This window comes from Xyrauchen texanus, chromosome 2, assembly GCF_025860055.1.
Source record: "Xyrauchen texanus isolate HMW12.3.18 chromosome 2, RBS_HiC_50CHRs, whole genome shotgun sequence".
Classification (NCBI taxonomy): Eukaryota; Metazoa; Chordata; class Actinopteri; order Cypriniformes; family Catostomidae; genus Xyrauchen; species Xyrauchen texanus.
In genome coordinates this window covers 61,277,055-61,303,561 of record NC_068277.1, presented here as the reverse complement: position 1 = coordinate 61,303,561, position 26,507 = coordinate 61,277,055, and the positions used below count along the sequence as shown (strand labels likewise).

The 26,507-nt window shown below is 38.6% G+C and overlaps 6 protein-coding genes across 10 annotated transcripts in view; 1 reads left to right on the top strand and 5 right to left on the bottom strand.

The window, feature by feature from the left end:
- LOC127656003 (histone H2A-like) overlaps positions 1-14,428 on the bottom strand; it is a 357,620-nt gene extending 343,192 nt beyond the window's left edge. Inside the window, exon 1 of the mRNA XM_052144123.1 lies at positions 14,322-14,428. The gene's annotated coding sequence lies outside the window, so the exon portion shown is untranslated. The remainder of the gene's footprint in view (positions 1-14,321) is intronic.
- On the bottom strand, positions 417-10,189 carry LOC127655874 (uncharacterized). Of its 4 annotated transcripts, none has more exons than XM_052143914.1 (9): positions 10,057-10,189; positions 7,559-7,610; positions 5,451-5,624; positions 5,127-5,185; positions 4,978-5,040; positions 4,843-4,905; positions 4,598-4,750; positions 4,170-4,391; positions 417-2,382 (listed from the first exon to the last, which is right to left on the bottom strand). In XM_052143914.1, exons 2-9 carry the CDS (start codon positions 7,608-7,610, stop codon positions 2,347-2,349), a joined length of 822 nt encoding a protein of 273 aa, XP_051999874.1. In that variant the 5' UTR covers positions 10,057-10,189; the 3' UTR covers positions 417-2,346. The 4 variants fall into 4 exon arrangements, with proteins under 4 accessions (XP_051999874.1, XP_051999865.1, XP_051999882.1 ...); XM_052143931.1 differs by lacking the exon at positions 417-2,382 and adding an exon at positions 4,469-4,498 and having other exon boundaries at positions 4,320-4,391; XM_052143905.1 differs by lacking the exon at positions 417-2,382 and having other exon boundaries at positions 3,932-4,391.
- LOC127656085 (histone H3) lies at positions 11,468-11,884 on the bottom strand. The gene has a single exon (XM_052144258.1). The coding sequence runs from the start codon at positions 11,876-11,878 to the stop codon at positions 11,468-11,470; it is 411 nt and encodes a 136-aa protein (XP_052000218.1). The 5' UTR covers positions 11,879-11,884.
- On the bottom strand, positions 13,778-14,179 carry LOC127656036 (histone H2A-like). Its single transcript, XM_052144171.1, has one exon. The coding sequence runs from the start codon at positions 14,177-14,179 to the stop codon at positions 13,793-13,795; it is 387 nt and encodes a 128-aa protein (XP_052000131.1). The 3' UTR covers positions 13,778-13,792.
- A 558-nt stretch (positions 14,429-14,986) lies between the features above and the next one.
- On the bottom strand, positions 14,987-15,520 carry LOC127655681 (histone H1-like). Its single transcript, XM_052143609.1, has one exon. The coding sequence runs from the start codon at positions 15,518-15,520 to the stop codon at positions 14,987-14,989; it is 534 nt and encodes a 177-aa protein (XP_051999569.1).
- A 6,608-nt stretch (positions 15,521-22,128) lies between these two features.
- On the top strand, positions 22,129-26,265 carry LOC127655902 (uncharacterized). Of its 2 annotated transcripts, none has more exons than XM_052143954.1 (9): positions 22,129-22,416; positions 22,604-22,688; positions 23,533-23,730; positions 23,820-23,906; positions 24,128-24,381; positions 24,668-24,796; positions 24,913-25,053; positions 25,170-25,275; positions 25,682-26,265. In XM_052143954.1, the coding sequence occupies exons 1-7, from the start codon at positions 22,363-22,365 to the stop codon at positions 24,934-24,936; spliced, it is 831 nt and encodes a 276-aa protein (XP_051999914.1). In that variant the 5' UTR covers positions 22,129-22,362; the 3' UTR covers positions 24,937-25,053; positions 25,170-25,275; positions 25,682-26,265. The 2 variants fall into 2 exon arrangements, with proteins under 2 accessions (XP_051999914.1, XP_051999923.1); XM_052143963.1 differs by lacking the exon at positions 22,129-22,416 and adding an exon at positions 23,181-23,249 and having other exon boundaries at positions 22,458-22,900.
- The last annotated feature ends 242 nt before the right edge of the window (positions 26,266-26,507 follow it).

Here is a 26,507-nt window from a genome sequence, read left to right as displayed (position 1 = left end):
GCGGGCTTGATAAAGTCTTGCGAGGGAGCATTTCAATATATAACGGTTCCATTCACTCCAAAAACTGCACAACATTACGACAAGCACTATAAGTGAACAGACCAGTACTCTCAAAAATCCCTTTTCTGCCCTGAAAGCTAGACAAAAACTGTAATTCTAAACATACATTAATAAGTAAACTAATTCTTCAAATTTGTTGTTCTGACTAAACCCTGTTTTAGTCAGAACAACTGTGTGCATCATACTGTGTGCATAATAGTGTAAATAATTTGTCAAACGTAAGGATATCTCGTTATTTGCGACTACCTGCCTAAAAAAAAGATAGCTGCAAGTTTTTTTAATAACCATAAGAGACAATGCCATTTCAGCAATCATAATCATATTTTAGATTCAACAATAATAGGCCAATCATTTTTAGCTTTTTTTACGTTTTTTTATATCACAACAGGAAAACAAATAAACATAAATAGGCTAAATGAATTAACTACACAAACAAAATTTACAGCATTGTTTAATTAATCCTATTGCGTTTGGCAGACCCAGTATACCCAGTATGTAATACTGAGTGTAATCCAGGACAGTGTGTAGACTAGGTAGCCATGGGCTGTGGTAGAGCAGGTTGTACACAAATCGCAGGTTAGATTCCCGGCCCACACGATTCCACATGCCGAAGTGTCCTTGGGCAAGACACTGAACCCCAAGTTGCTCCCAATGGCAGGTTAGCGCCTTGCATGGCAGCTCTGCCATCATTGGTGTGTGAGTGTGTGTGAATGAGACGCAGTGTAAAGTCATTTGAATACCGCTAAGGTTAAAAAAGGAACTATGTAAGTGCAGACCATTTACCATTTAGGTCTATGATAAGAAATATCTTTAATATCTTCTTTGTCACAAAACAACATCCTTCTTGATATAATCAGAATTATCAGCTTTATTGAACAGAAGGCAACAGTTCAAAAAGGTAGTGGGCAGGGTGAGTGAGGTCCAGAGTGATTTTACCAGCCTTTTTCCTCACTCTGGAAGTTTATAGTTCTTGAAGGGGGGCAGAGGGCAACCAATAATCCTCTCAGCAGTCCGAACTGTCCTCTGTAGTCTTCTGATGTCTGATTTCGTAGCTGCACCAAACCAGACAGTTATTGAAGTGCAGAGGACAGACTCAATGACTGCTCTGTAGAACTGTATCAGCAGCACCTGTGGCAGGTCAATGTGTGACTCCCACTTCAGGTCCTGTGAGATGATAGTGCCCAGGAACCTGAATGACTCAACTGCTGCAACAGTGCTGTTTAGAATGGTGAGGGGGAACAATGTTGGGGTTTCCCTCCTAAAGTCCACAATCATCTCCACCCTTTCTATAGGTAGACTCATCGTCATCTCGGATGAGACCGATGACAGTTGTGTCATCTGAAATCTTCAGGAGCTTGACAGAGGGATCCTTGGTGGTGCAGTCATTGGTGTAGAGGGAAGAGTAGTGGGGAGAGCACACATCCCTGGGGGGGCACCAGTGCTGATGGTACAGGTGGTGGAAGTGAATTTTCCCTGCCTCACAAGCTGCTGCCGCTGGTAAACCACTGACAGATAGACATGGGAACAGGGAGTTGGTTTAACTTAGTCCGGAGAATAGCTGGGATGATGTTGTTGAAAGCCGAGCGTATGTCCCCAGTCTGTCCAGATGTTGCAGGACGTGATGCAATCCCATGTTGACTGCATCATCCACAGACCTGTTTGCTCGATAAGCAAATTGAAGGGGATCTAGAAAGGGTCCAGTGATGTCCTTCAGTTGGGCCAAAACCAGTCTCTCAAATGATTTCTTGTCCACAGATGTTAGGGCGACAGGTCTGTAGTCATTAAGTCCTGTGATTCTTGGTTTCTTAGGGACAGGGATAACAATTAAGTGTTTGAAGCAGCATGGGATTCACACTGCTCCAGTGATCTATTGAAGATCTGTGTGAAGATGGGGACCAGTTGGTTAGCACAGGAATGAAGGCACGCTGGTGAGACGCCATCTGGGCCTGAAGCCTTCCTTGACATTGCTTCTGAAAGACATGACACACATCGTCTTCACAGATCTTGAGTGCAGGTTGTGTAGCAGGAGGGGGGTTGCCCACACCTTGGTGTTAATGTTTGTGTGAAGTGAAGGTCTGAGTGCTTGTTGGGTGTGAAATTGGGCCTTTCGAATCTGCAGTAGAACACATTCAGGTCGTCAGCCAGTTGGCGGTCCACCACAGGGTTGGGGGTAGGCTTTTGACCAGAGCGTCCAGAGGGCCCTAACCTCGCTTTGACTGTCGAGAAGATGTGCTGTAGAGCTTGCATCAGTGTGGGGTCTGCAAAAGTGCGCATCGAGGGCACATATCAACCACAAAGTATGCGAGAGCACCCTTCTGATACCTAAAATGAAAAATGAGACACCCTATGGTCTCATGGAGTTAATGGACACATGAAATAAGTACACAAGACTGAAAATTCATATGAAGTGTGCCATTTAGGACAGGGCCTATGACCGTGAACCACAATAGTCACATCTATGAGATAATTCAAATGTAGAATAATTTTTAATGTCATAGGTCAATATCTTTTGCTGCACTTAAATGTGTTAATCCAGAAGGCCAGTATTTATCTGGAGGTCTTTGTACAGGTTTATGAATGTAATTATAATTTACGCACTGCTGAAGTTTCATCGAGATTAGTTAATGTATGCAGAAGTTATAACACACTTCCTTGCTTTTATGCTCCCTTTCTGTGCTTTTTGGAGCTTCAAAGTTCATTTGCAATGTGTTCCACATTCAAACCAAAATATCTGACTTTCTGTTGGTCTGAGCTAATGACTGTAAATTAAAAAGCTGTCCAGCTCGATGAGAACAATATAATTGAGTTTTGTGACTGTCAAAGTATAAAACCAACCCCCTCAATTTTGTCAAAAGGTGGCGCTACTGAGCCCCTGCACCACGACCGTTTCTGAAACTTTGCACATGTCTGGCTAATAAATGTGATGTGTCTGTCGAGTTTCATGCAATTTCAAGTATGCTAAGAGTCTCAAAAGCATAAAAAAAAAGAATATTTAAGTTTGAAGCGTTGCCGCGGCAACAGTATCTAAGATATCAATAATCCTTTCACATGTCTACATCTGCCTTGTGTTTACATTATACACAAAGTTTTAAGTAAATCGGGAAAAATAAGAGGGTTAGTTTGTTTCAGAGAGGTTTCCGAGCATGGCGTGCCCTTTTGATGAGGATCCTGTGGACGTAGAGGCACAGATTATACAGGGTTTTATTCGCCGTGAGAGGGTGATAAGACCACGTATCGATGCCTTTTCTTATCCTAACGAATATTTGCAGGAGCGCTATCGTTTTTCTAGGGAGTCGTTAATTTATTTAACGACCCTACTAAAACCACACATCTCAAACGTAACAAACCGCGGGTCAGCGCCGAACAAATTCTTTGTATTGCTCTGCGCCTTTTCGCTACGGGGAGTTATCTCTACAATGTGGGCGATGCAGAGCATGTGGGAAAGGCAACAGTGTGTAGAGCCGTTCGTACAGTATGCATGGCACTGAAACGGTTTCTACACACTTGTACAGTTCCCTGGCCATAAACCTGTGTGCTTTATTAAAGAATTCCACAGGGTGACAGGTTTGCTCTCAGAAATTCTGTCATCTACTTCAATTAAATGACATTTCTTAATAGGTTTATTTTGACTGCGTACACACATGTAAAGGCTACACAGACTTAAACTTGTAATTAATCTTAATTTCAGGGTTCCCAAACGTGATTGGGTGCATTGATGGCACCCACATTCTTATTAAAGCTCCATCTATCAATGAGAGAGACTATGTTAATAGGAAGTCTGTGCATAGCATCAATGTGCAGGTATTAGCTATATTTTGGCTCCTTAATATTGGTGTTACAAATAATAAACTTATTGTTCTCCACAGGTAATATGTGATGCAACCCACCTCATCACTAATGAGGAGGCAAAATGGCCTGGGTCTGTACATGATGCCAGAATATTTAGAGTCATCTCTGTGCAACAAATTTCAACAGGGTACATTTTGTTAGACAAATGCTTGTAGTCTTTATTACATTTACAAAACACCTCAAACATTACAGGACACTTCTATGGTTACTTGCTGGGGGACAGAGGATACCCTTGCCTCCCCTATATGATGACACCCTACCCTGATCCTAAGCCTGGACCACAGACACGCTTCAACCTGTCTCACAGCAGAACACGGGCCAAGGTGGAGATGACAATAGGCATTCTGAAGGCGAGGTTTCAGTGTCGGCGTGGGCTCAGGGTCACTCCAAATAGGGCATGTGACACAGTTGCTTGTGTGGTACTTCACAACATTGCCACAATAAGAGGAGAGAGGCATCCCCCCTGTCCTGATGACGATGACCTAGAACAACACCCATTGAGAATCTAGCAGACCACAGAGATGGCAGAATGCTTAGAGACATGATTTGTCAAAATCACTTTATTTAATCTGTTCTATTTCTTCATATCCTGAAATAAAAGAGACATGACAGATTTGTATTTATTGCTTTACACACACACACAAAAAATTTAAATAACAGATTTATGTTCACATATGATTCTTCTCACCTTAAGGCGATGCTCCAGTAGTTCTATTTCAAGTTTGGCCTTTTTAATGGCCAGCCTTTTCTCCTCTAGCTGAAGCTGTATAAGGTCCATGTCCATGTCAGTTTTTTTTATTTGCCTTAATAGATGGACCTTATACAGCTCCTTTTCAGAAAACTAGGAAGGCAAAGTAAATAAGATGGTTAAAGAAGAAAATCTGCCACATAGTAACATTATGTAAATAAGGACAACCAGGGACAAGTTCTTACACTGCTAAGATTAAGTGTAGAGGTAGATGGACCCTCATCTGCATGTACATCCACAGCTAGATTCTGTCACAGGACAAATGACACATTTTTCACTCCATCTAAAAAGCTATGCATTGTCCAGTATATGCATCATACCTCTGTGGGTCTCCCATCACTTTCTAATTCAGTCACAGCAGATGTGGTCTCTTCATCATCATTCTAGAGTGGAAATATGCAAGGTTACTTTGTCTGGCAGGCAAAGTGAAAGATCTAAAAGCAACTGGTTCTTAAAATGCACCACTAACAATTGTGACAGACTGTGTGGTTTCAGGAGGATCCAATAATACAATGGGTCCATCAGCAACTGCAAGAGAAAAAAAGATACTCAATGTGTAAATTACTAAAGTATGACAGACACGGAATAAAGGCATTAGGAACATGCAAGAATAAAAAAAACAGATTACTGTATACAGCATATGCTGTAAAAAAGAATATGTATGCATAATGCACAAGTGAAACAATGACTGCATTTGGGAAGCATTTAGCCTTCTTCCTAATGACAAGAGTTAATGATCGTTTTGTCCAAACGCATGACTAAATAATCAGAAGTACTAATATGGTATACCTACATTGTACCAAGTCACTTGAGTTGTTGTGGGAGGTAGCAAACTCTGACGAAGTGCCCTCTGGAATACCGTCGACCACAGGGCGACCTTTATTAAGTGAAAGAGCCAACTCCTCAGATGGGGTGAGAGGAGGTGGACCCCCACCAGTTAGACGGGCCTCAGCCTTCTTTCTATTAGCTATATAGGAAGAATACTGTAAAAGTAACTTAAGACATTGATCTTACAACAGTTAAAATAAAATGTTACCTTTTTGGAGAATGTTTTCGTGTTTCATTTTGACTGGGGAAAGAGTTCTTTTGGCAGGATTACACCTTATAAAACAAGAGGCCTAAGTATTTCTTGTCAATATACTGACACTGTATTCTTCAGAAACTGATGTAGAGAAAAGTAAATGCTTGTCGAGTCATGCCACATGCTCAAAAAGACAATTGTTCAACTTTGCAAATTAACAAAAGAAAGGCAAGCATATTTAAAATGTAAAAAAAAATAAAATAAAAAAATAAAATAAAAAAAAAGTACGCATTTACTCTGTCAGTTATTTTTTGCCAAGCCAATTGTCTTTCCCTCGCATATGCAGCTGTATTGCGTTTTTTTCATTATAATGGGCTTGAACTCCTCATAAGCCAACATTAAAACTTCTAACTCCGCTTCGGAGAAGTACACGGCACGTAACTTTTCATGCGTAGTTTCCATGGTGACTCCTGAATTTGGCGTTCCATTGAAATGCCTTTAAATGTTCGCCGTGCGCGCGCATTAACTCAAGGTTATTAGCAGTAGGTTGATTAAACTAACTCTACACAGGTGTTTTGGAACCGACATACCCCAAGTAAGCAGGTTTTGGGTTAATCAACCCAATATTCAGGGTTAATCTGATGGTAAATTAACCCAGCTTTCTGGAATACACCCCAGTACTAATACGGGCATGAGAATCAACTATAGCAAACTGTCCATTTTGCTTAATACCACAGGTATTACCATTTAAAGTTAAAAATATGCATCATATTTTTCAAACATTGATTCTAAACCATCAAGCAATGTTACACGTGCACCAGACAAAATAAATTCTTCCTCAACCACATCTACAAATCCAAAAACAAAGTCGCCATATTCAAATTTAAATGCATTTGAATTAAAAGAGTATTGTTGAGGAAGATCTTGAATGCACAACAACTTGTCCTTCGTTGGATCAGTGATTGAACCACTTTGACGCAAACTGGTATACAAGCTGTCACCATCAGTCACAACATTATCCAAATCTTTTTTTCCCCATTAGAACACACTACGTACACTGTGCTTTGCCATTGCACCCAAACTAATCGCAACACACTGTTTTCCTGCCCACTGGAACTGCCTATTACCCTGATGAAATGATCCACGAATGCTACTAACACTTTCTCTATCATTCGATGTAGATGGCAGGCTTTCAGTATCTTTGACTGTACATGCACTTATTTCTCCAACATCATCACTAATGTCAAATTAAGGTATATCTGATGAGATGATGTCTACATTAATACCACAAATACTAAACTTATCTGCAGACAAGCTCGTCATTAAATTATCCATGTGAAAAACTAGGTCTTGCCAGTTTGTGTTAAAAACAACAACTAATGAACCAATGTCAGAGCCTAAACCACATGCGTTACGGACATTACAGTATACAACGACATAAAAATTGTGATGTTTCACAATAGTGCACATGTCTCCATTTATGGTCATTAAACAATATTCATGACTGAACAGCATCTCTTGTACTTTCTCATACAGCTTGTTCTTTGATCCATCCAATGCCTTGCCTACTTTTACATTGCATGTATTATTGAAAAAATTATATTGCCCAGCAAAATTATGAGGAAACTGACGGTCTCCATTAGACTCAGCTTTCATGTCCTTAACTAATTTTCTTCCCTTATTATGAATGTCTTGAAGATCTGATTTCTGCCATGTACACACATTATGTATCTTGTGCTTGACTATTGAAACTACACTGCAGGCTACACCTGTAAATTCTTAATTCACTTCTGCAGACTGCAATCTTACCCCATTGCCTGCTACAAGGGCAGACACATCTGGACACACGCAAACAGGGGAATTAGAGATATCAGTCTTACCATTGTTGATCAACGTCTGGCGTCGCATACGAAATCTCTTCAGCTTAGGCATCTAAGGAAAAACATAAGATCACATTAAAATTACAAAAAATATAATAATGTACTTGTAAGACTCCTCCTGCAATGACCCTCCAAGCCACTATGGGGAGTGGTCTGCTCCTTCCTGAAATTACTCCCCCGGCCACTAGGTAGCACCACCTGCTGTGAACTCTTTAGTTATGACTGCTAATCAAGTTAATGTGTTCCACCTGTATTTTGCCCTATTCAAGTTAACGAAACCCATAATTTCAACAACAAAAAGGTAGTTTTATCAGAAAGTAAAACTAAATCGCAAAGATCGCAAATCAATTATAAAAGCGGCTGTTTGCTGCCATTTTTGTTGTTTTCTTAAAAACGTAAAACACAAGCGTCGATGTTTTATCACAGGTTTACAATAAAAAGTGATACACTGATCAAAATGAATTAATTTGTCTCAAGATTGCACATTAGTCACACAGGAAAAAAGCCATTTAACGGTATTTTACAAAAGAGGACATCCTACTTATTACGTCGCGTTTGTTTCTGTTTATTTGTAGTTATTGCAAACACAACAAACGCTAACCCAGAATTCTCTATCTTGATGTTGTTGAAAATAACTGAAAATGGCTTTTTGATTTAAGCCATTTTGTTTTATATTGTATGTGGTTGCACTGAATTATTTTGTTAATTTTAACTTGTAACTAAATACATGAAAAAAAGTTAACTAATCAGTTATATGCATTATAGTCTCAATTTGTGAGTAAACAGAAATTACCTTTTAAAAAGAAATTACAAGAATACATTTAAATGTTTAAAAATTACCCGTTAAGACTTTCATATTATTACAAATGTTCTCAAATACATGATGTTCATTTGAATTTTCTGTTTACCAAACCTCGAGAAGAAAAGTAACTTTACACAAATAGGCCTATATGAAGTAGAGCAACCTTTTTCAACATGGAAAGAAGAGCAAATTAGCATATGAAAATATTTTTTTTAATGATCATGTGACAGTGAAGGCTGGAGTAACATTGTTGAAAATTCAGATTTGGCATTACAGGAATATATTTTAAAATATAGAAATGTAGAGAAAAAATGTACTTCTAATAATATTTCATAATATAATTTCTGTACTAAGTTTTGGGGTCAAATTAAAAACTTGGCAAGAGCTGTTAATTTCAGTTGTTAATATTGTTTGTAATTTTATAGACTTTTGAGTACAATTGAAAATAAAATATTATTTTGAAATAGTTTATTTTCTGAAAATTGGGATTTTTTTTAAAGGGTAGAAATTATAAAGAAAGTAGCCTAATACATAAAACATTTGAAAGAGAAATGACTCCAAAACTTTTCCTTTTTTACCTGACAATGATGATCCTTAACTGTTGACCGACACATTTTTAATATAGCTTACTGGGGAGGAGACCTATCAGAAAACGTTTTGAATTTCAATGTTCAGAAATAATTTAATATTACAATTGTTGTACATTTTAAAGTACTACAATACGTAACCATAATAATACAACATTATCATATCATCTATGTGCTTAAGAGCTGGCATTAAACGTGCGATAATAACACTAATAACCTTGCCAGAATATTCTAATTAACTTTAGTAAGTTTAGGTAAAACTTTATATATATTATAAACAGATGAATGAATAAATATACAGATAACAGGAAAAAGTAGCTAAATGTATGTCAACTATAGAGACAAAAAAGGAAGGAATAAACGAAAATAAATAGCCTATAATTTCTCAAAACCAAAACTGGAAATATATATATATATATATATATATATATATATATATATATATATATATATATATATAAATGATGAACAAACGAGTAAATAAAACACTTGAAATATAAATAGGCTATGACATGATGTTTTTTCCTGACCGTCAATGTCTCTTGTTAAACGATTAGGCAAGATAGTTCAATTAGATATCAGTTAAATTATAATGGCAAACATTTTAAAGCGTTTAGATTTGCATGCAAATATCAAAAGATAAACATATTAGGATTCACGCAACAATTACGCATCAACGGAGCACAACAGAATAAAACACAAACCTATTAAAGAAACAAACAGGCAGTGACGCGAAATGTTTCACTTGAATGAAGAAAACTGGCTATTAGAGTTTGTTCATTTTTGCACGCGCTACTTCACAGAAAGTTAATGTGACACCAGATCGCGGTATGATGTAGATTTATTTAAGAAAAGCACAACATATTTTGTTTTTATTGTGAGAGTAAAAATATAAAAACAAATATTTTATTGTTTGGAATAGTTTCTTAATCTGTATGATCAGTATTTTAGTTTTTTTTTTTCTGCTGTTAAAAGGGATGTAGACTGACTCTACATAAACATCTTTATGATCTAACATTAAAAAGCTAACTTGTGATAACTAATGATTTAAGTAATGATTGTTAAAAAAAAAAAAAACACACAAAATCACATATCGTGATAACAAATACCTTTTCGTAACTGTAGAAGTCGTAGAGATGTCTCCGAAGAATCCAGTAACAGGAACAATAGTTTAATCCCGCTTGTCTCAGATAGCAGTAGTCTGTCTAGTCCTTACTGTTTTACGCCTAAACCGGAAGTGGCTTTACGCTACAATCCGCCATTGGAAGTGACGACACGAGCACTGTGATAAAGGCCTTACTACGAGAGGGACCGACAGCAGCACTGGATGCCAGATACGTGTGTGTGTGTGTGCCACAGCCTGAGAGACAGCAGGTGAATGATGTATGTATGTGTGTGTGTGTGTTCCCTACTGTCCACCACAGTAACCCTCAGTAATGTATATGTGTGTGTGTATGTATATATGTCTTAAAACACTGTGGTATCGAGTGTTCACAGATATTGTAATCTGTTACTCTGTTAATTTGTACATTTAAATTTAAGTTATATACTTTATTATTTTGATGTCTTTATAATTATTCTCTATGTATAATCTATGTGTTCCAAGCTTTGGCAATATTGTATTATGTACAGTCATGCCAATAAAGCATTTTGAATTTGATAAAGGCCTATACGTAGTGCAGCAAAAGTCCTGGGGCCTGGCTTTATTCGAAAATGGGGTAACCTGGTGTGGGCGGTCCTTTCAGCTTGATGTATGTGATTCAACTAGGTCCTGTACCCAACCTGGGTAAGGCGGGGCATAAACATTCGTTTATAAGCAATCGCTTATAATTTATTGATTGTGAAATGTTCTGGGGTATGTTTCCTTACATTCGTTTATAAGCAAAATGAATGTTTTCTAAAATATAGGAAATGGGGAGAAACTTAGATGTCATTATCTTCACACTTCATCACAGAAGGTGGCGGTATGCAACAATTAAGTTGGTTCGCAACCCGCCATAAAACCTAAAGAAAAAGAGTCGTTGTCTCACCAAAGAATGAGAAAATAAGATTTAGAGTTTGGAAAAAAAAAAAAATAAACCTAAACGAACCTAAAAACTACCCTGCTGTCATTCACAGACGAAATCCTACATTTGCTCAGACTGACTCTGATTATGACCAGCTGCCAATATATTTACATTGATGTTACTGTACGTCTGTGGTTAAAGGCAGTACTCTATATTTGTAATTCAACATCAAGATTGAGGTTATATTGTTATTTGCACATTCGGCAAGAACGAGACACCTTCAATGCCAGTTAAACTTAAAGTAAAGAGGAAACCATTACAATAATATTATTCAATCATGTTTTTATGGCTCTTGGCATTGAAGTGTTACGAGCTCTGGTCCATATCCGTCAAATATACTTTGGGTCAATAGAGCTTCACAGTCAATTAATGACTGGAAAATATCTCTTTGGGTATAATTGATGTGGCTCTTAAAAGAGCCTTTGGGGTAGATGTGAGGGACGCCGCTGAGGATTTAAGCGCGTTCTCCACGAATGCGGCGGGCCAGCTGGATGTCTTTAGGCATGATGGTGACCCTCTTGGCGTGGATGGCGCACAAGTTTGTGTCCTCAAAGAGACCGACCAAATAGGCCTCGCTGGACTCCTGCAGGGCCATGACGGCGGAGCTCTGGAAGCGCAGATCCGTCTTGAAATCCTGAGCGATTTCTCTCACCAGACGCTGGAAAGGCAGTTTGCGGATCAACAGCTCAGTGGACTTCTGATAACGGCGGATCTCTCTCAGCGCTACGGTACCGGGCCTGTAACGATGAGGCTTCTTGACTCCACCGGTGGCTGGAGCGCTCTTACGTGCGGCTTTAGTAGCGAGCTGCTTCCTCGGGGCTTTTCCACCGGTGGACTTGCGGGCGGTTTGTTTAGTTCTTGCCATGACGAACAGATTCTCTTCAGAACTTCACAAAAACTCAAGTTGTTTGTCGCACTGCTGCCCTTTTTAAAGCCGAGAACGAGCACGCGCTCAGTGCGGTGAAGGCGCATGAGACATGTGATTGGCTGATGTGGAGCTCTGCGCGTGACAGTCAGCCAATGACTGTGCAGCTCGTCTTTTCAAACAAGCAGCTGCAGTTTCCCGCGTAATATCCCTCCTCAATGCGCATGAAATAAATGCTGCGCATAATTTTATTTTCTACGTTATACCGTAAATGGTAAAAACCAGATATATCTTCACAACAAAATGTATGATTTTTTTATCATCACAAGTAAAAATAGTAAATAAACTGAAACCAAAAATCATATTTTCACCGTTTTAATCAGTTATCACAACCCAAAGAAACCATCACGTGATTCACATCGTTACGTCATAATTCGTTGTACACTTGTATTTTGTTTACAATGTATGCTGCACGTAATTAGAGAATCTGCTGAACAGCTGAAATATCTTTATTATAGGATTATGTACAACAGACATTACATACCTGCTTGTTTAGTAACGTCATCTGTACTTAAGAAACAAAATAGTAACACGACTGAAAAAACCCTTGATCGATCACGTGTTGCTTCATGCACATTTGATTTCACCGCATGTGTCTAATGCTGCACATTATTCGAGACAAATCTTGTAGTTTTTCATTACATATCTTTATGAAGTTATGCCACTGCATAAGTAGCTCCAAGCTGATGCAGTTTTTCAGTTACGAATGAAATAGAAACACTTGTTACTGCATATATGCACTCCTACACATTTCTTTATTTTAGCTTCTGTACCAACCATTGAACTGAAGACTTTATATAAGAGAAGAAAAGTCTCTTTTTAGTTCAAGTGTGTGGCTCTTAAAGGGGTCATGACATGAGAAACCAAATTTGCCTTGATCTTTTGGTATATAAGAGGTTTTTGTATCATTAAAACGTCCTGCAAGTTTAATATTTTAAGATGTCCTCCCCATTCTAAACGAATCATTTATTTAATCAAGCTCAAAATACAGCTCGTTCTGGATTCATGGTTAGAAGTGACGTGACGGTTAGAAGTGACGTACCAGCGTTTGCACATGACCGCCTCCAGCACAAGATAACTACGCTTTAAGCGCAAGACAACTATGCTCATTTCGTATCGCCGTGCGCCTCACAAGTGTTCAGTCGATGGACAGCGAGCTCTGACAGAGACTACTTGTGCACAGGAAAATTACGATGCCACACAGATGTGCTGTTCCTGGCTGTGGTCAAACAAAACCTCTGAATAAGCTGCTGAAAGATCCAGACGTCAGGGAAAAATGGATGCAGTTTATTTTTTGCGGACGTCCCAGTCACGGCAGTGTTAACTTAAGCGTTTGTTCTGTACATTTTAAGGATGACTGTTTTGAGAACAAATTTCAATATGATGCTGGCTTTGCGAGAAAACTGTTGCTCAAAGATAAGTCCGTGCCGACTATTCTGGGAACAACGACGACGCAAACTGTAAGTAATCTATTTTAAACTTTAAACTACTTTTTAAAGCGCAATTTCATTCATTATGAATAATCACAGTGTTTTTACTTAGTTTACTTGCATATTGTTCTGGCTGGGGGCGTCAATAATTGATACATAGGCACTGACGTTAGCCAATCATAACAGTGGGCGTTAACACTGAAGTCTTAAATGGAAAACGCCCCCAAAACAGACTGTTTGAATCAGAGGATCAGAAACAGGGTGGGAAAAGGTCATAAATCACTAGATTTTAAAAGTTTTTCTTAAAAAAAAATATATTAATACTATAATTGCACCTAAGGGAACATAATAATACAATAAAAAAACCCATGTCATGACCCCTTTAAAAGAGCCGTTGGGGTCAGGCAAACAGACTGGGGTTGGTTTACTTGGTCTTGGAGGGTTTCTCGGTCTTCTTGGGCAGCAGCACAGCCTGGATGTTGGGCAACACCCCACCCTGAGCGATGGTCACTCCACCCAAGAGTTTGTTCAACTCCTCGTCGTTCCGCACTGCCAGCTGCAGGTGACGGGGAATGATACGAGTCTTCTTGTTGTCCCGAGCGGCGTTTCCGGCCAACTCCAGGATCTCAGCGGTGAGATACTCGAGCACAGCGGCCAGATAAACGGGAGCACCGGCACCGACACACTGAGCGTAGTTGCCTTTGCGGAGAAGTCTGTGCACACGGCCGACGGGGAACTGCAGTCCCGCCCTGGAGGAACGAGTTTTAGCCTTTGCTCGCGCTTTGCCGCCGGTTTTACCTCTGCCACTCATTATCGCGACTGTTACAAAACTTCAAAATGTGAAATACAGAAAGATATTTGCTCATGTGCAGATGTTTCCAGTATTAAAAGGAGACTGTCAGTCGCCCACTGGCTCGAGTCTGTGAAACATTCTAACCAATCACAGCATTTACCTCCAAACACTAAACTCCTCCCTTTTTCTGATGACGAGTGCCTTGCAGCATGTGTTTAACTCAAAGAGGATACTGTAATAAACAATAATCATTATTATTATTAGTTTACAAGCACACCAGAACAATGTGTGTAAGGTGTTTAGAAAAAAAAGAGCTTGTCATTTACTGCTCCTTTAATTATTATTATTATTAGTTATGTATTAATAAACATGTTATACATGAGGTGAACTTATTGGTTAAGAGTCTTCTTCAGTTATTATTACTAGTATTTGAAAACTAAACTCTTGTGTGGTTTAGTGAGGCAGTAAGTGTACGAGCTCTTTTCTTTGATGCCGTTAAACCTGAAATTTAATGAACAGAAATGTATAATCGATTGAATATAATTGAATCAAACGTATAAAACAATCAAGTAATTGCACTAAACTTGATTTTAAACAGTGATTTAACTCGTCACAAACTTGTCAGGAGGGGTGAAAGTGACGCTGCATAATACACATTTGTTTCATCAGAAGTTTTGCTTTCGGTTTGTGAACTCTGAGTCACAATAAACAAATACTGAAAACAAGAAAAATAAACTCAAATCCTGCACAAAGTTTTGCTCATTTATATGAATTAGTGGGTGGCTCTTAAAAGAGCCGTTTTGAGGAAGAAACTCAGTCAAGAGTTCATCTACTTCTTTTAGGCGCGGCCTTTTTAGGTTTGGCTGCTTTCGGCTTTGCCGCTTTGGGTTTGACAGTCTTGGCCTTCTTGGGGCTCTTGGCGGCTTTCTTGGGGGTTGCTGGTTTCTTTGCCTTCTTGGGGCTCTTCGTTGCCTTTTTAGCGGCTGCGGGTTTCTTCACCTTCTTGGGGGATTTCTTGGCGGCAGGTTTCTTAGTCGCGGCACTCTTGGGCTTCTTGGCGGCGGCTGGTTTCTTGACTGCGGCCTTCTTGACTTCAGGAGCGGCTTTCTTGGCGGGTTTCTTCTCGCTCTCGGCTTGTTTCTTGTTGAGCTTGAATGATCCGGAGGCGCCGGTCCCTTTGGTCTGGACCAGAGTCCCTTTAGTCACCAGACTCTTGATGGCGATCTTGACGCGGGAGTTGTTCTTCTCCACATCGTATCCACCGGCGGCGAGAGCTTTCTTCAGGGCGGCGAGAGACACGCCGCTCCTCTCCTTGGAAGCGGACACAGTTTTGACGATGAGAACAGGATAATGCACCATGTGAAAACGATGTGAACACCGAGCAGGGGTTTTGCTCTTTATCTGGAGATGAAAACACGTGACGAGGCAACGTTTAGTTTTCGCCTTCACATCAAATCCACGGCGAGCATCAGCCACTGGAAAAAGCCGCCTGTGAATTGGATGTGCTTTTCATGTATAAATGTTGATAACAGATTGAACACATCCTCTGTGCATTGAACACACACTTTGACGATGACTTTAATGAAATGAGCATCACTGAGGGACTTGTGGACAGTTTCTTACAGTAGTTGTTTTGGGCAGCATGAAGCACATGCTCCAGTCGGAGGATCCGTGTCTGTTTGTGACTCTCATGTGTGTTCATCTATATATATATATATATATATATATATATTACTCACGTGGATCAACAAAAACCTCAGATAGTGTCAAATTTTCTAGATATTTTCAAGATAATTAGCAAATAATAGAATAAAATATATTTTGATGTTTTTTTTTTCAATTATCTCAAAGATAATGCAACAAATTAGGACAAATCTAGAACATGATTCATTATAATCACACTGAAATTTTATGAGACACAGCTGACTGTGACTGTCAAAATATGGGGACACTGTGGGCACTAATGGCACTTTTCCACTGCAGTTTAGTGTCTTCTCAATGTGGGTGGGATTATAGGCTCATCGTCATAGTTGTGCCGCCTGTACTGCCGTGACACAACATTACTGACCATAATAGTGTTGTGCGATATTCTTCATTGTCAGATCGTCCTATCGTCAGCCTGTGAGATCGCCAATACACGATATTATCGCACGGGGGGGCAATAATTAACTTATTTGCTAATTTATCGTTGTCCATCATTTTGCGAACAAATATAAAGAAAATGTCCCTGTGGCAGGGCGGAGGGTGGGGCCGGGTCGTGATTCTACACACGATGATGATGAGATGGTCTCCTATCATCTGGGGACATTGTGCACATTGGGCCCAAGTGACAGCCCATCAAGACACCTCTCACCCCAACCATGGTCTGTTTACTCCTCTCCCATCTGGGAGATGCTACCCAGCTAACACACGACGTACCGGTTACGTAATTTTTCCACACTTTTTTGTAATTTCATGACTTACTAACTGGTAACGTAACTACAACGTCACAGGCCCGTAATTTCATTACCATTAAATGACAAATTCACAACTTTGTCATTACGGGCTCCTAATGTTGCAAGATAACCAAGAGCTTTCCAGTTACGTAATATATTCTTAATTTTGTTTTCAATTGTATGACTTACTGGCAATGAGACGGCAATGTCCCAGGCCCGTAATTTTACCACCTTTCACGTAATAACTCAAGAAAAATTGCATTTGTTTGTTTGTTTTTGTTGCTGTAGCATAACACCAAGTGTTGTACATCTGGAAGATAGTTACATTTTACAAAATCATATGAAATAAAATGTTAATAGTAATGTATTTCATGCATTCTTTGTTTTGTATCTGTTTTCTTTACTGTCTCAGATGATTAATTATTTGGACATTACATTTTTGAATCCTCTGCAACAGAATACAAACCACAATTTGGGATCCTGACATGTCAAATTCCTATGCTATGTGGAGGTCCTCTGGATAAAGAAACACACACATATATTAAACTTTATGAAGGCACTTTATTTAGACCAGGATACACAATTTCTGTATCAAACAGGCTTCTTAAAGGTTGCAATATATTTATCACTTGATATGATCCACATATTAATTTGCTACTGTTGTGTAATGCTTTGTAGTAACTTGTAAAAAAATGGCCAACTTAACCCCCTATTGTCTGACCTAAATTTAGGCAATGTATAGGTTCTTCACACGTAAGAATGCCCACTGACATTTTTTTGCATTCCCCCACACATTAACTTGGTGTGGGGGAACAAAGTTGACTTTGACATTAACTGTCAGGGATACAGTAGGACATTTAATGATAACAAAGGCAGTAAGTGTACTGTATGATATGACATTTTGAATAGGAACCACGATGCACAAAATTGCTATGTACACTTAAATTTTTGACATTAATTCATTAAGGGATACACTTAAATGATTGCAGGGTCAGTACGTTAATGCGCGCACGCAGCACATTCTGCGCATGCGCATTGTCTTGTGACGTTAGAGACATAATTAGATAAAAAAAAAAAAAAAATGCTTAAATAATCCTAAAAATACTTTTTTTTTTTTTATGTAAGTGCAAAGGAAAACCAAATATGAAAATTTCTGTTCATTAAAAGAAGTACATTGATTACGTCATTTATTTTTTATTTTTTCTTCTTCTAAATAACCGTTGCCTGAGGCGCGAATTCCAACCGTGACCACACGCTGGAAGACACAAGCTGATTATGTTTGCGTTAATTAAATGGGTGGAGGATGAAAAATTCTCAATTCTGCCCACTGAGCATATTAGAAAATGTTATGAGGATGAACACACAGCGGGTATGGAGGAAAATTACGTTTACTTGGTGGAGTGGAGCCGAAAGGGGGGTTGGTGGCCGGCCTATGAGGCCTGCATCATCAAGATAGCAGGTGCCTATTTTTATTATGCTATTTCCAATATAATACTCTTATATTATCCTCTATTATTCTGTATACCGCTTGTAGATTTATAAAAAGACGTCAGTAAACGATTCATTTTGTTATTTTTTTTTTAGTTAACATCAGTTAATAGTTAGTATGTAGTTGTGACGTACTACAACAATTAGCCTTTTTCTTAGCATTATTCTACCTCCTCAGAAAGGGAAATAACTTTACAAATGAAACTTAAGGAAACTGAAGAACGGCTACCCAATTCAGACACTGAAGAGAAAGAGTAAACCTTCAATGAATCTCATAGAGGCCACAGAGATGAGAGAGGAACCAGCAGCTAAGAAAAAGTTGTAGTGTTGGTCAAAACCGTGTGTGTGTACATATATATATTACATAATTATAATTACATATAATTCATATAATTTTACTTGTTTACAGTCAGTGATGTACACTCACCTAAAGGATTATTAGGAACACCTGTTCAATTTCTCATTAATGCAATTATCTAATCAACCAATCACATGGCAGTTGCTTCAATGCATTTAGGGGTGTGATCCTGGTCAAGACAATCTCCTGAACTCCAAACTGAATGTCAGAATGGGAAAGAAAGGTGATTTAAGCAATTTTGAGCATGGCATGGTTGTTGGTGCCAGACAGGCCGGTCTGAGTATTTCACAATCTGCTCAGTTACTGGGATTTTCACGCACAACCATTTCTAGGGTTTACAAAGAATGGTGTGAAAAGGGAAAAACATCCAGTATGCGGCAGTCCTGTGGGCGAAAATGCCTTGTTGATGCTAGAGGTCAGAGGAGAATGGGCCGACTGATTCAAGCTGATAGAAGAGCAACTCTGACTGAAATAACCACTCATTACAACCGAGGTATGCAGCAAAGCATTTGTGAAGCCACAACACGCACAACCTTGAGGCGGATGGGCTACAACAGCAGAAGACCCCACTGGGTACCACTCATCTCCACTACAAATAGGAAAAAGAGGCTACAATTTGCAAGAGCTCACCAAAATTGGACAGTTGAAGACTGGAAAAATGTTGCCTGGTCTGATGAGTCTCGATTTCTGTTGAGACATTCAGATGGTAGAGTAAGAATTTGGCGTAAACAGAATGAGAACATGGATCCATCATGTCTTGTTACCACTGTGCAGGCTGGTGGTGGTGGTGTAATGGTGTGGGGGATGTTTTCTTGGCACACTTTAGGCCCCTTAGTGCCAATTGGGCATCGTTTAAATGCCACGGCCTACCTGAGCATTGTTTCTGACCATGTCCATCCCTTTATGCCCACCATGTACCCATCCTCTGATGGCTACTTCCAGCAGGATAATGCACCATGTCACAAAGCTCGAATCATTTCAAATTGGTTTCTTGAACATGACAATGAGTTCACTGTACTAAAATGGCCCCCACAGTCACCAGATCTCAACCCAATAGAGCATCTTTGGGATGTGGTGGAACGGGAGCTTCGTGCCCTGGATGTGCATCCCACAAATCTCCATCAACTGCAAGATGCTATCCTATCAATATGGGCCAACATTTCTAAAGAATGCTTTCAGCACCTTGTTGAATCAATGCCACGTAGAATTAAGGCAGTTCTGAAGGCGAAAGGGGGTCAAACACAGTATTAGTATGGTGTTCCTAATAATCCTTTAGGTGAGTGTATGTTTAACGTATACCTCACAGACCTACCACAGACAATCACGAACAGATGGATTTACAGTATTAAGTGACTTGTTTCAAATATATGAATTTCTCTCTTACAGATGTCAAAGATTCCATCCCATGTTCCCATCTCACATGTATGGAAGCAAATAAGAGACATAACTATTTGAAATTTAACAGCCACTGAATACTTCGTTTTGAAATATTTTATTGTGAAAAACATTTATCTGAATTTAATTGCTCTGAATTCACCCCTTTGAAATTATTTTACTTTGGAAACCATGTATCTGAATTTATTTGATTCGAATTTAGATCTCAAATTCGACTGCTCAAAATCAGATCTCAAATTCAACTGCTCAAATTCAGATCGAAAAATTCGACTGCTCAAATTCAGATCTCAAATTCGACTGCTAAAAATCAGATCGAAAAATTCGACTGCTCAAATTCAGATCGAAAAATTCGACTGCTCAAATTCAGATCGAAAAATTCGACTGCTCAAATTCAGATCAAAAAATTCAAGTTAACATCCGGGCTACCCAGGAGCCGACGTCGGGCCTATCAGAGCACGACGACCTGTCTGTCGTGATCCAAGAAGTCGATCGGGCACCACGGATATTAAACTGTAAAGATGACTTCTAGAGAAAACGAAGGCGCTCCGGTAAGTTTGCTGTTTATGTACTATGTATGTACTCTCAGGGTTCGACAGGACAGAAATATGTTGTTGCTAATTATTTTTGGAACACATAGCTACGGTTTGTGTGACTCGTCGACTCTCTATGTTGGTAAGTCAGCTAGGCAACACGTTATAACGTTAACAGTTAGCTAGCAAGATAACTTTAGAGCTCAACGGTGGCCGCCCACTTTTTAGCTGAAAGATAACTACTACATTAACGTTTATAAATTGGTTTAAGCCTGGAACGAAGCCAACAGCTCCGAGATTAATCTTGACAATACAACATTTGATTTGGCGCCAAATATATATATTTAAAACGACAAAAAAAAAAAATTCAATGGTACAGCATAACGAAACGTTACAGCGGGGTATTTGTGTGATATAGCCTAAACAGCTGTCATGCAGATTACACTTTAGCTTTAACATTAGTCGTATGGTCAGTGGGTTTAAAACTCTTTTATCTCTTGTGATGTTATTATGTATTTTCTGTATGATATTTGTGTTGACAGGGTACTAGTCATGCTGAGCTATTACGATCTGCCAGGCACTTAATGTCCTTATTGACACAGCAATCTGAAAGGGGAGGAGGTGCTGGTGCAGCCAGTAACGTTAGTGATGTTCCTTGCAGCAGCAGTCAGGATATAAGGTTAAGTGTTTAAAATGCATTTTTAAATCTGTTCACATGGATATTTTTCTAATCTGTGATTAATGATTATTTTTGGTTACAATACTGCAGGGAACGGAGGCAAATAGGTCCAAATGAGAGGGCAGGAAATCAGCCACCAAGACCTTCTGTTCAGGTGGAATTGACAAGGTTCAGCATTATATTCTCTGGATTAATTTAATTTTTATAAAAACTCATAGTTTGATAGTAATCAAGTTTTCACAGACTGTGCTATCTCCTACAGGTCGTTTCCAGGTATGTTCACCAAGGGAAAAGGGAAGAGGCGTTTTCGGCAGTGAATCTTGTTCCTGCTAAAAGGCCAAAACCAGTAGAAGTTGCTTTTCACCTTTTGCCAAAACAATATGAAAAAACCCCAAAAGAACAAGACCAACTAGTCCACTTGCAGGCAGGACTGGGCCGCAGGACTGTTTTTTAGATGAGAGCACAACACATGATGAGGTAAGCAGATTCCATAGATGTATATTGAATCACTAAATTTTTCTTAGTAGCTTCTTAGTAGTTATTTAAGCTTCTTAGTAGTTACTTAAACTACTATAAATTGTATGAAGTAGTAGTCATCTAGTTTATAATGGTGGTCAGATAACAACTTCCATAATGACAGAATTTAAACTTTTGGGTAAATTATACCTTTAAAATAGTCTGCATTAATGTATTTGAAAATTATAATCCTTTGGCACAGGTTTTAATTCTGATTTCTAATAAGCTAAAATGCATCTAATCAAGACTGATGTTCTAATCTAGTACAATCATCCTTCATTTCAACAGTTCAGCATCCTTTCTAAGGATACATGCATATTATTAATGTTCTGTGTTAATGTTCAGATTGCATAACTGTAAGCAATCTGCTTTACTTACAGTTATGTGAGACACTCAAAGTTGTCTTTCCTCAATTGGAGGCTGTAACTGGAGGCTGGATGATTTACAAGGCAGCAGGTATGCACAACTTTTTTTGTGTGTGTAAACAGTCTATATCATATGTAAAGCATTTTTAGATTTTTTTTCCATGTTCATGTATTCTATAGGAGGATGGGGTTCCCGAAAGCTCTCCCTGGTGGCACCTGATCATACTGGATACACAGGCAAGATCATAAAGGCTGCAAGCCAGGGGGGTAAATATCCTCTTTACATAGCTCCAATTCAAGACGAACTTAGCACTACTCCTTTGCAACTAAGTAATGAAGTATTCAGTGGCATGCCAAAGGCAATGTGCCAAAAGTGTGGAGCTGCCATTCCACTGCAGCTCATGATGGAACACTTGAAGTCTTGCAACATCATTGATGTTGACAATGATGAAGACAACCTGGATAATGTGGAGGAGAACAGTGAGCAAGGTGAGAGACAATGTAAAAAATAAATTAAGCATTTTCAATCGATTTGACATTCAATATGGATGGCCTAAAATCACAATTTTTGATAAGGGCAAATGGTTTTGTTGAAAAAATACAAAGCCATGACTAAATTTAGTGGTTCTTGCTAAAGTCAAATTTTTGATTATCTTTGCTAACTCCATTTTCTCAGCACCAGTTCAGGAGCCCTGTCCTATCTGCATGGAAATGTTTACCATTGACTTTATTGAAGTACATGCTGCTTCGTGTGGTGAAAGGTACATTATATACTGTAATTCAGTTTTATTTGTATGTACTTGTTTCATTCACCATCAGATATAAATCATGAAGCAGTTTCACAAATATAATTATAGTGTTTAACGTTGTGTTGTGAATGTGGGCAGTGCAGGAAATGAGGTGTTGGATAGGAGTACTGTTGAAGAGCAAGCAGCGATGCCTGGACCGTCCAGTAGTGAACAAGTTACAGATGGTAGGCCTATTCAGGGTTAGCAGCAGGACAATAAGGTTAGGGAGGGTAAACTGGTGATGCAATGTCAAAAGTGGCATGTCACATGGCATAACCTACAACTTATCTGACCATGTGAAACATTATTACGGTGTTATACTGGTTTCAGTAAATAACAGTTTCTATTTATTACAAGTAAGTTTAATGTCTGATGTTTGGATATGTAACTTATGGAAAGAGTATTTCTGCAATTACATATTCTAAAGTCATTTTATTTTAACATTTTCATTTTATCTCTTACTAGAGTGGCTCACGGTACAAGACCCTACCAAGGCCATGCCTGGACCGTCCAGTAGTGAACAAGTTACAGATGGTAGGCCTATTCAGGGTTAGCAGCAGGACAATAAGGTTAGGGAGGGTAAACTGGTGATGCAATGCAGTCAAAAGTGGCATGTCACATGGCATAACCTACACCTTATCTGACCATGTGAAACATTATTACGGTGTTGTACTGGTTTCAGTAAATAACAGTTTCTATTTATTACAAGTAAGTTTAATGTCTGATGTTTGGTAATGTAACTTATGGAAAGAGTATTTCTGCAATTACATATTCTAAAGTCATTTTATTTGAACATTTTAATTTTATCTCTTACTAGAGTGGCTCACAGTACAAGACCCAACCAAGGCCATGTCTCTGTTTCGGGATTCTATTCTTAGCCATCATGAAAGTAAGAATCCCTTATTTCTCAGCATGGATATTAGAAAGAGCCCTGCTGAACAAGACGCTGCGCTCATCTGCTTCTATAAGAAGCCGAATGTGGAATGGGCACGACCCTTGAATTGCAGACTTGAAGGTAGCTTAAATTTCATGTTAAAGTAGTTAAAGCCTACCTTAAGTATTGCTTTTCCCTTTTACTATATCAAACCGTCCATCGTGTTACAGGTGATGCAGCCATTGGAGAGGGTGTGAGTCGCTTTTTTCTCTCAACTTGCATGAACAAGCTAAAGTCTGGGTTTTGCTTCCACTTTGGTATGTTGACTGTAGCTATGTGTAAGCTGACTTGTCATTAACAAATATTATGTTATTAAAGTCTTGTTTAAACATATTGTAATTCTGTTATGTTTTTATCTTTTTTTTTGCTGTAACCTGGTACTTATAAAGTTTATAGAATATGTACTATAATGCCTACTATGCAGAGTATGTAGTATCTGAAATTTTCTTTTGACTAAATTTGTACATTTCTTAAACAGCAAACACTGCTGTTACACATCTCTTTGATGGACAGCCAGGCCATTTAGTGCCCTCAGCCTCTCACTTTCTTGTGGAAAGTGACATGTTCGTCATGGCAGGCAGAATGGTGGGGCACTCCTTTGTTCATGGAGGACCATGCCTGTCAGGGCTTAGCCCTGCTGTTGTGCATGTCCTGTTTGGAGGAAGCCCGGAAACTGCAACAGTAACACCAGAGGACTGTCCAGACCTAGACATCCGTGAAACAATCAGGCTTGTATGTTTTTTTTATCTAACCTCATTATTTATTCCCTGTTATATACAATCAAGCAAGAAAGTCTCCACCCCCTTGGGCAATTATTTTTTATTTTTTTCAGTGGGCTCTAATATTTTATGGAAAAATGGCTGAGGGGGTGAATACTGCTATTTTAGCTTTTTTTTATATTCTCCTTAATGTTTTTACATTTTAAACTGCTTTTTAATGTTGTATGTAAAGCAATTTATATAGTGCTATATAGCTAGATAAACTTGCCTCGTCTTTCGCTTCCCTCTCTGTCTTAAAGCTTGAAGGGGAATCTGAACTCTCAGACAAGGACAAAAAAAGTGTCCAGGACTTGGCCTTCGCTTGGGATCTCACTGGCCTTACTGGAAATAACCGAAGATGGCTTTTTGAGAAGATGTTGATCCATGCTGTGCGTGAAATTTAAATAAACTCTCACATATTGGCAAAAGTCATCCTTAGAACTTGCTTTGGGATAATAATAAAAAATGACTTGTTTCACCTTCTGTCCGGTAATGTCATTAACAGGTAATTGGACGTGTCACACGATAAATCAAGCAATTCAGGCGTGGTCTTAAAGAGACACCAATGTGGACATTGCTGACCAAACGACCTGACACAGTGGCCCAGCTTTTTCCACAGGAGAGAGCAGGGGATTGTAACCCTGCGGTAACTTTTTACAATTCGATATTATTTGTGTGTATATTATATATATATATATATAGATAGAATCCATGATAAAGCAGTAAAATTATTAAAGTCATGTTGTTTTATTGTCAATGTAGATAATCTTGCAGCACATCACCTGGCCTCACGAAGATGACGACGACGATTATTCACTTGACACAAAATGCCGCATATCAGGTTATCTTCGCCACTTCATTGAAAATGGTATGTGTACAGAGTTAGAAATCTTGCCAACCTGTTATTAAAATAAGTTAGTCACCCAAAGTTTTTATTTATAAGTGTCAGGTAACTTTTTAAACAGTTAGTTATAGAAATTGTTCAATTCATTATTAAGGTAATTATTAAGACTATCTTTGCACACCTGTATATAGGACAGGAAGAGAATAACCGCACACTCTTCACACACAGCTTTATTAGTAGTATTTTTTCATACCTTTTTGACATTTCACCAGGGTAATGGTGTTATGGTATTTCTGTTCAAGAAATTGCTTGTTACATCGCAGAGCTACTATGATACATTTATTGAATATTAAACATTATTTTAAGTCTCTAAATTATTTTTCATTATTTGTAGCAACCTATCATTTGATCCATTTTGTTTAATCCACAGCATCACCTGATGAATTGACTGACCTGTTGAAATTCTGGACAGGGTGGGAGATTATGCCAAGGAATAACCTATCCATTGAGGTGGTTAAAGGCAGCTTCCCAACAGCCTCCACCTGTTTTGAGACCCTGCGAATCCCAGGACATTACAAGGACTATGCATCCTTTAAAAATGACATCCTGGCTTGTATTGGCACTTGCCAAACAGGATTTGGTCTTGTGTAGGGACAAAGCATTGGTGAATAACGCCATATGTTAATGTTAAATGTTTAAATGATAGCATATTTATATGCCAAATTACGAATACAAAGTTCATTGTTATGTTTTTTGATGGACATATACAGTATAGGGGGTTGAATAATTACATTAATTGGCATGCAACCTGCTAGCAATGGCAATGTAGCAACTTCAAAGTTAATGTCCTTATCAATGTTTTCAAAGCTTGGCAAAAGCATTTTTTAATAGCCGTTGAAGCTCATTGCCCTTTGGCACTGAGAACTGGCTATAATTCTGTTTTTCACTGTTGTAATTTCTGTCCTCAACCGTCAGTTTTTACCTATGAATATACACTCTCCAACTTGTGTACAAAACCCCAAACATTCAGTATACAATATATCAATAAAATTTGTTTTTAATTGTTTATAGTGAATAATTTTGCTCTTGTTTCTCCTCATCTTTTTGACAGTTAAAGGTCACATTGTCAAAATCAAAATTCATAATGAAGGTCTAGGCGCTATGTACTTACCTTCTAAGTGTCAACAATGACGATCGTTAGACAAACGCACACGGCCTATATTTAAAACCGATTTAGAAGCTGTGGCTGAAATAAG

Bases quoted from the DNA above. Each gene is read 5' to 3' on its own strand.
- LOC127655681 (XM_052143609.1), bottom strand. From the start codon at position 15,520: ATGGTGCATTATCCTGTTCTCATCGTCAAAACTGTGTCCGCTTCCAAG.
- LOC127656036 (XM_052144171.1), bottom strand. From the start codon at position 14,179: ATGAGTGGCAGAGGTAAAACCGGCGGCAAAGCGCGAGCAAAGGCTAAA.
- LOC127655874 (XM_052143905.1), bottom strand. From the start codon at position 7,610: ATGCCTAAGCTGAAGAGATTTCGTATGCGACGCCAGACGTTGATCAAC. The intron at 4,906-4,977 runs GTATGATGCATA...GTCCTGTGACAG, and splicing joins GTGATGGGAGACCCACAGAG to AATCTAGCTGTGGATGTACA. The intron at 4,392-4,597 runs GTGAGAAGAATC...GTGTTGTTCTAG, and splicing joins TACTGGAGCATCGCCTTAAG to GTCATCGTCATCAGGACAGG.
- LOC127656085 (XM_052144258.1), bottom strand. From the start codon at position 11,878: ATGGCAAGAACTAAACAAACCGCCCGCAAGTCCACCGGTGGAAAAGCC.
- LOC127655902 (XM_052143954.1), top strand. From the start codon at position 22,363: ATGTTGACAATGATGAAGACAACCTGGATAATGTGGAGGAGAACAGTG. The intron at 24,382-24,667 runs GTATGTTTTTTT...TCTGTCTTAAAG, and splicing joins TCCGTGAAACAATCAGGCTT to CTTGAAGGGGAATCTGAACT. The intron at 24,797-24,912 runs GTGCGTGAAATT...TGTCATTAACAG, and splicing joins AGAAGATGTTGATCCATGCT to GTAATTGGACGTGTCACACG.